General features: G+C 44.3%; 1 protein-coding gene across 1 annotated transcript; it reads right to left on the bottom strand.

The window, feature by feature from the left end:
• Positions 1-1,657: 1,657 nt before the first annotated feature.
• Positions 1,658-8,705, bottom strand: cdk13 (cyclin dependent kinase 13; the record flags this gene model as incomplete). Its single annotated transcript, XM_083901883.1, has 14 exons — positions 1,658-2,352; positions 2,964-3,464; positions 3,834-4,030; positions 4,128-4,259; positions 4,351-4,467; positions 5,177-5,254; positions 5,343-5,444; positions 5,554-5,610; positions 5,732-5,921; positions 6,016-6,186; positions 6,330-6,469; positions 6,555-6,713; positions 6,799-7,368; positions 7,558-8,705. The coding sequence occupies 14 exons, from the start codon at positions 8,703-8,705 to the stop codon at positions 1,658-1,660; spliced, it is 4,257 nt and encodes a 1,418-aa protein (XP_083758009.1).
• Between the last annotated feature and the right edge of the window lie 293 nt (positions 8,706-8,998).

Consider the following 8,998-nt stretch of genomic DNA (forward strand, 5'->3'; position numbering starts at 1 on the left):
GTAAAGCACATCATTTATGAACAAAAATAACATAATTTCAGTTAAAGATCGTCTACATGCTGGTGTATTAACCATTACAAAAAAAACAAAAATATAATTTGAATCATTACCAATGCTGTTAATTTAAGGCAGCTGTGGCTTTAGGTGGCGGTCTAATAAATGTAAGCACTGTATTTTGATTATAAACGGTAACATCTGGATTAAGACATGCTTCCTCTCTCAAAGCTTTTCACTACGCAGCCATCAGGACTGCATTTAAAAAATAATAATAATAATACTTTAATATAATCATAATGTGCACGGTGTTTCAAGAAGGAGAGCGAGTCAACCACTTACCAGTATCTGGATCAGGTTGAAGTGTCCTTGAGTAAGAAACCTATGTAAAGCACTTCCGAGTGGCCATCAAAGGTATAAAAGCACTATAGACATATGGACCAAGAAGGCAAGTGTCTGTTGATATCTGTGGAGAACGTCCTGGGATTAAGGAGAAGTGACATGACATCAAACGGTTAACCATTAGGTTCAGAGTTCATGCGTTTACAGATTTGTTTTTTTCTTACCATTCTTCCTCACGATTGTTCACAATACCGAAACATGCACTGTAGCTTCTCAGTTTGAATCAGAGCAATGTCAGCTTGAGGTTTCCATGCCACAAATGCTTCAAGAATGTCTCCTTACTATGGATTCAATGTATATCGCATTACAGATCTGCTGATTTTGAGTGAACACATTTGTTTTCAGATTTGAGTACATCACAGGCGCCACTGCATGACACGACACTGACATCCAGTGGTATGACATCAGAAGTCAATACATCCAATAACGTCAGACATTCAATAAAAAGACAGTGATACATTTGGCATTTCTTTAATAAACATTTGCCAAAGGAGGAGGGAGGGAAAAATTATTTTAGTACAAAAAAAAGAGCTTTCTTTTTGAAAACTGGTTGTGTGTGTGTGAGTTTTGCTCATGATTTTACAACTACTGGCAAAAAGGCAGGTGGAATTGACAGTGATAACAGCCTTTCTCCATCAAGTCAGACATGATTTGCTGCAAGTGCTACCAGTCTCTGTGGAACCAACAGTCCTTTTTCTCCAGTAGCTCCCTGTGCTGATACCTAAACCATCAACCCAGTCAAGTGAGCCCACCATCGTTTCAACATTGTGGTCATTAAAAGAGGACACTACATTACTGGTCATATTCCTAATTGTGCAGGGAAAGCACATCATCCTTTCCTTTCATAGCTAAAATAGTTTCCACCTACTTCAGTCAGTAGTGCAAAACATTAATACTAGACTGCCCTGGAGAAATTACAGCCAGGTGAAAGGTAGAGATTTTAAATTTGACCTGCCTGATAAATGTACACTCAAAAAGATAAAAGTTTAATTTAAAAGACAGCAGAATAGATTACAAAAACATATGAAAATGGTATGAGCAAGAAAAGCTCCTCCATTGGTTTTACTCAGCTGTCCTTCTGCGACGTACTCCACATTCCAGACTGAGGAGGAATACAACGCTCAACGTAGAATTAAGTTATTACAAACTTGAGTGTGCATCTCCAGATATGTCCGGTGCGGCCTGAGAGGTTTCTGGCTCAAAATAGAGTCCTCCAGCCCTTTGTTCATCGTAACAATCTGGTTTAGACATTTCTAGTCTTTCAGAAAGGCAGTCCTCGTCCTCTGATAGTCGCTGTTGAGTTCACATGTGGGACAAAGCCCAGGGGTGGTAGTGGTGGACCCCCACCTTGAGAAGGGGAACTCCAGGTTTGTCCTGGGATGGGTGGAGGAGGTACACCATCCTTTCTTACCATGGTGTGGTTGTACATGTGGAGAGCGCTGGGGTTGGGTTGTCCCTCCACAGGTAAAGGGCTGTGATTGTACTCAAAGCGGTGGTCCTTGTCCCCAGTGAACACCATGCTGCTGGGTCCAGTGACTCCGGGGCCTGGGGGGAAGGGGTCAGGGTGGGCTGGGGCCATTACGCCTGCACCGGACAAGGAGCTTGCAGCCTGGCCAGCTCCGCCGAACACATCTCTCAGAGCATGAGGGGGCAGGCCTCCGCCTAGCATGTGACCCATGTAGCTGTCTCCAAACCCTGCCGGTGTGAAGGGCGGAAGGGGTGGATGGTTGTACTCACTGCCATACCCAGGTCCTTCTGTAGTAGGGAGAGGAGGGTAGTCCTGTTCTGGAGGCCTCCCACCATCACCTCCACTTGCAGGTCCAATGGGGGGAGCTTGGGCGATCTTGGGCTCTGGTGGAGGCTGCCGGTAGTCAAGGTCAGCGTGTGGAGGGGGCTCCGGAGGCTCAGGCGGTCTCTGGTCTGGAGGTAGGATTGACATTGCACCTACCTCAGATACTGAAAAACAAATATAGTCATTTGAATGCACTGGAATTAGAAGTTGACCAATATGGGTTTCTTCTGTGGCTAATGCAAATCTTTAGAATACAAATCGAGCTTATGGTTGTTTTTGGATGAAAAGTTTTATTGAATTAGCAGCTGCATGCATCATGTTACTGGGAACAAATGTAATAATGTGTAGTAAATGGTTGAGTAATTAAAAATCAACCAACGCTGATTGTTTTTTAGTTTTTTTATAATTCTGATCCGTTTCCAACATCAAACCATGTCTCACATTGCTGTGATGTAAGTTTCCAAGATTCTTATCGCCGTCTTATTTTCATAGTTTGGGAGAAGCCAATTTCTTCTTTCCACAATCATTTTTACTGACATCCTTCTGGTGATGTACTTTAATGGTTTTACATGACACACTCCATCTATCACACTTTCTCTGCGAAGATGTCTTGGCCTGATCTATTTCCATTATACACTTCATCTGGTAAACCAATGTTCTGTAAATGACGTGTGGTCAGAAAAATGAAGAGAAACAAATGACTTTGCAGGAGAGAGATGGACTGCACTTAACGTTCAGCCGTGTCAGTGAAAATGTTAACAGACAAGGTTACTACCTGGAGAGACTGGGCTGGGCTCTGGAGGCTGTTTGACCTCTGGAGGTAGAAGAGGACCTCCTGGTGCAGCTGCAGCAGAATTTGTGCTTTCTGCTCCTTCACCTCCATCACCGGATTCCTGCCTCTGAGCCTGCTGAGCTTGGAGGAGTTGAGCCAGCAGCATCGTCATGGCTGTCTGTGTGGCAGCTGCAGCCTCTCCTTCTGGTAGAAGTGGTGGTGCAGACATGGGGGGTGAAGGAGGCTTGGGCATCGGAGGTGTGCGGGGGACTCCTAGAGGAGCAGCAGGCTGGGGAGGTTTGGCGGGTGCAGGTTGAACGGGAGGCTCTGCTGGGTCAGTGGGGGCAAGGGCACTGGAGAGCTGCTGTAGCATCTCCTGGTTCACCTTTGTGCTCATGGACTGGACAAACTGTGCTGTGTTGACTGCACTCTTGGGCTGGCCAAGGAAGTTCAGGAGGACGGCTAGCTGTTCCTGTGTCAGCTGGGAGTTTGGACCCTTTGGATCTGTCGAAAGTCGGAGGAAAAACAAGATATCAACATATCTCAGGTGACAGACAGCAAAGTCAGACATTTACCAAGATTTCCTGAAGCTTTCCAACTTAACCAAGACTTGTGCTGTATCTGACAATTAATATTCAAATCCACGAGTTGGGTTGTTTGCAGTTTTGAATTGAGAATATTACTATGTGAATTAAATTAATGCAAAAATAAAGCCTGACTAAAGGTCTGAAAACAAGAGAATTCTTCATTCCACATTATTGTCCATTAAGTTCACATAAAAAAAGTTATGTTATCAGCTATATTTAACGTAGAAATAAAATATTCTTATGAGTAAAACAGTAACTGGAGAATTATAAGTAATAGTCAACTTACCAAGCAGTGCAGAAGCAGCTGTATTTTGAGCTTTGATGCCTCCAGGAGCTGGGAAACCCTGGGGAGTGTTACTACGACTGTCGTCAAGGCCCAGCTCTTTACGCGGCACTTTCGGGGCAACGAGTTCTTCTGGCATCTGCTTCTGTCGCCGGCGTTTCTTACTCCACAGCTCGTGACAGTCCTGCCACAGTGGAAGGCTGGAGAGATGGAAGCAGTCAACATGTTAAGTTAATAATAATATTCTTTGTGTCGCACTCTCAGTTGTGCACAGTTAAGATCAAGATCAAAACATACTCCGGTGGGGGCATCTTGTCTGGGTCCACATCTTTGAGGAACTCACTGCCTAGTGCTTGTTCAGCTGTGCAGCGTTTGCTGGGGTCCAAGTTTAACATGTGGTCGAACAGATCCAGCGCGGATGGAGGGATGCTGACCGACAGAAGCACAAGGTCACAGTCAAAGCACAGCAGGAAGGCTTGACCAATAAATATATGATGAGATGCCATGGACAGAGACTTACAAAGCAAACTCCTCTCGTAGTCGTCTCCTGTACTGTTTCTTTGGTTTCATGGTGTTGAAGAAAGGAAGTTTTATTACATCTGGCCAGACAGCAGGGCAGGGGCTGCCACATATCCGGCTAAAAGAAGAAACAGAAATGAACTTGTTAAAGCACAACACAACAATTTGTGGACACAGTAGGCAAAAGCAACTTTACATAAACGGACTCCCAGAATTACTGGCACAACCAAGACAACCGTTATGCCTTGTGTATCACATTTGCCTTCACTACCTTCATCGTCTCTGCCCTCGCCTCTAATGTTGTACATCACCAGTTAAAGTTTTTCCCCTTTCACAGCTCAAAAAACTGTAATAACACTCATTTCAATTTTTATCACCTCCCCCATATCTCTTACGAAATACTCAAACACACACAAAACAATGCCTATTTTTTATTATATCCCCATTTACTGTCAAATTTCATCACATTCAAGTTAATATATCACTACAGCTGTGTCTCAATCCAGTTGTGTCACTAGAATGACCCATATAGATGCACAAATCAGTGTATAAGGTGGAAAAAGGATCAGAAACGAGGTTGACAATGATATAATTAATGTCAGAGTAATGGCTTGGCTTAAATTAACAAACAGTGGTTCAGGAGATAGAATGGCCTGTCTAATCAAAGGGTCAGAGGGTCGATCCCCTGCTCATCTAGTCCAGTTCGCACTTTGTAAACTCCTCAATATGTGCTTTCTGAATTGAGGCACAGCTTGAGTGGAAACAAGTCTCAGGTTAAACAAATATCTTAAAGGGAAATAAGTTCCTTTATTTATTTGCACTCTCACCTAATGAGCTCCAACTGTGCGAGCTCCTGATTAGCTTGGAAAATGGGTTTCTTCGTGAACAGCTCTCCCAGAATGCACCTGTGACAGACAGTTCATTAAAATGAGTCCCGGACCTGATAAAGAAATGTGTATGCAAAACGTAAGTCCATAGCATTAGTGTTCTTACCCGCAGCTCCACACATCAATAGCAGGTGTGTACCTCTCTTCTCCTAGAAGCAGCTCTGGGGGACGGTACCAGAGTGTGATCACTTTGTTGGTGTATGGACGACTGGGAAGGAGAATATGGTTTAATGTCTTGAATCACACACAGGGTGGGATATTTAAAACAAAAAAGGCTTATCAGACGAAACATATAGACAAGTATAAAGGAAATTCACCTTTCTTCAGAGTTATACAGCCGGGCAAGACCAAAGTCTGCAAGCTTTATTTGACCTCTGATTAGGAGGAGAGAAAGAAAACAGGGATTACATCTCACTAAAAAAGCATTTTTGAGTATGATACTAAAATAAAAAGGGATGTTGATTCTGTAACAAAGTAGAGAATCCAAGGACCCACTTGTTATTGAGCAGAATGTTGGAGCACTTGATGTCTCTGTGAAGAAAGTTCTTCTTGTGGCAGTAATCGAGACCCTCCAGCAACTGTCTCATAAAAGATTTGATGTGGCTCTCGTTGAAATGAACCAGGCCAGACTCGAGCAAACCCATAAGGTCATGGTCCATGTATTCAAATACAAGATAGAAAGCGCCTGGGGTGGAAAAGAGGGAAATTGTTTGGTAAAAAAAATAGTCCACTTATACAGACATTGATCATGTTGGGTACAATCATACATTGAAATATACCTTTATCGTTTTTGAAATCTAGTGCATCCTCCTTGTCAGTGACAATTTCCTTCATGTTTATGATGCTTTTGTGGTTGAGTTGTCGCAAAATTTTGATCTCTCTGATGGCTGTGATTGGGAAACCCTCCTTTTCATTGTCCAGGCGAACTTTTTTCAGAGCCACCATTTCAGCTTTGAGGACAGCAACAGAAGAGACAACTTAAACCCCCAAAACTAGATCACAAACTGGTCCAGATTCTTAACTATGGCAATGTTCACACTTTTTTCAGTGGCATTTTGTTAGCAGTATAGATGATGAGTTTTGAAACACTTACCTGTGTCTTTGTCTTTAGCTTTGTAAACCTGTCCATAGGTACCTTCCCCTGTTATTCCAATTATCTCAAACTTGTCCACACAGCGTTTGCCCCAATCTATTTCTGTTTCTTTGAACTCACCATATCTTGGGCCACAAATTCTGTAAATTACAGGAAAATAAAGTAAATATTTAAATACGAGTAGCAAAAGAAAAAAGATTAAGCAGTAAATGCAAGATAACATACTTGGGTCTTTTGCGAACTGTTAGAGACTTTTTGTCATCGGGTGGGCTGTGTGGAGAGGATGGGCCACCAGGCAGTTCAGGCGGGAGAGGCAGGTCAGTTAAAAGCTGGCGTGCCTTCCTTTCAGACTTTTTCTTCCCCGAGAGCAAAGAGTCCTTCAAGCTACAGGAGATAGAGAGACAGAGACAATTTGTTTAAATCTACTCAATCAAGTACAAGCTAGGTCAACTAATCCAAACACACATACCCTTCTCCTTTGTCCATGTGCTCGAGAACTGTCTGGGGCAAAGGTAGAGATGATAGAGTAGAGATGAGTGGACCAGTGGCTCGTTCCTTGTCTTTGCCCTGTAAAGATACTGGTGCTTTCCTCTTGTCCCGCTGTACAGAATCATCCTTCCCCTTTCCGTCTCTGTCCTTGCTGGTAAGGAGGTCAGTGCTCCTCTTGGTGGATGACCTGTCAAGGGGTGACTGAGGCTGACTGGATATTGGCGTTTTGGGACCTTTCTCTGGTTGAGGTGGAGAGGGAGGGCGTCCCTTTCTGGTTATGTGGTTAGGCTTAGGACTTGGCTGAGGAACCGATGAGGAACCCTTGGTTGGAGTTGATGTGTTGCTGGCGTTCTTGGCCTTGGCAGCTGCTTCAGCCGCTTTAGCCTTTTTCTGCTTGCTGAGTTCAGCAGCAAGACTAGTTTTGAAGGTAAGCGTGCTTGGTGAGAGGCTTGATGGGCGACTGCGGGAGCGAGAGTGGCGGTGGCGGCTGCGAGAACGTGAATGCCTGGTGGATGAATATGGACTTCTGCTACGTGACCGAGCCGATCGTCTGGAAAGAAAATTAAGAAAATCTTTGCACGTTTTGCATCTGCATTTCAAACATTATTTCAGTCATTCTAGCAATCCCACATTATGTTATAAGTTGTATTTTTCCACTTAAAAATGGTCAAATGATTAGTGCTGCACTTCAGCAAATATTGTATCAACAAACCACAAGCTGCCACTCTACACAACTCACCGGACATCTGGACTTGGGCTCCTGGACTTCCTGAATGGACTCCGTGATCTCCTGCGGTTTCCGTAAGGACTTGACCCAAACTCTCCTTGTTCATACGGACTGTGTCGGCCATAACTCGGTGACCTGCGCCAGTTCGCTGGGCTCACAGGGGATCGCTTTCTTTTGTTGCTTGAATATGAGCTGGGTGACTTTGTAATGCCATAAGCTCCATATACATCTGTATCCCGGTTGTAATACGTGGAAGTGGGAGAGAGTCTTTTGCTTCCATAAGTTGGACTTCTTCTAGATATGAGCTGGTTGTACCCAGCAGGAGATTGGTAGTTATACGAGTATGATGTCCCATAGGGACTTTCAGCTTTTAATCCAGGACTTCGCCTGTGTCCCCTGAGGTCTTCACGGTCATCTCTGTAAGATTGAGGAGCATCTCTGTATGCAGATGGAGTCTCTTTCTCAGACCTTGTTTTACTTTTGAGACTTTTTGAATCTCTTTTATCGGCAGATTGTGAGGACTGAGATGTAGATGTCCTTTTGCCATTTCTATCACTGCTTCTTGTTGTGTCTCTGGGGTTTTTAGAACCACTGAGGCCACCTGCACTACGAGCTTTTGAGGAGTCTCTATCCCGACTCTGACGGTCTTTTTTCCTTCCTGACTCCTTGTCTTGCTTGCTCCTTTCATATGGTCCTCTTGTTTGTTCGTCTTTGCTAATGCACACCGTCTCTCGGTCTCTTTGTCTACTTCTGTTTTGAGATGCTGGTCCGTTATATTCACCTACGTCAACATCGCTGAGTCGGTCCACTGACAGCCGGTCAGCATGGGGGTCAAGTTTTGGAGAGGGGCTCCCAGAAAAGCGCTCCGACTGGGAGCTCACGTCGTCATATTCAACTAATGTTCGCAGCTCGACTTCTTTCTCAAAAGTGCTTTTACGGTTGTTGTCAAAGTCAGCTGTTGTGCCGGCATACCACAAGCCCTTTTGCTTGGCCTGCCTACGTTTCTTTCTCCGAGAAGCCGACGACCGCCTCTTCTCGCGGTGTCTGTCCCGCTGAGCAGCACCGCTCCCCGGTTTACTACGTCTATCCTGCCTGTTAGCATTTCTCTGTGCGGAGGGGCTCCGTCCCCGAACATCGCGAAGAACGTCCGAATTAGGCATTTATCAACAGAATAAATGCTACAGTAACGTTGAGAATAATTTACAAAATATGTACTTCACCTACGCTATGTCCCTAGTAGTGTCGCGAAACAAAACATTGGGCTAGCTGTGTACCAAGGCTAGTCGGCTAACGCTACAACTATTTCACAATTAGAGCCAACCAGCTAGCTAGCTTTCGCACAAGCTTATCATTAGCATTACGAAGCTAGCACAGTGGTCGTTCCAGATAAACCGAGTTTAACCAGACGGAAAGTGATAACACTTGGTGCCGACAGATTCCGTCATATAAATCC

This window comes from Microchirus variegatus (genome assembly GCF_963457635.1).
Source record: "Microchirus variegatus genome assembly, chromosome: 15".
NCBI classification, from domain to species: Eukaryota; Metazoa; Chordata; class Actinopteri; order Pleuronectiformes; family Soleidae; genus Microchirus; species Microchirus variegatus.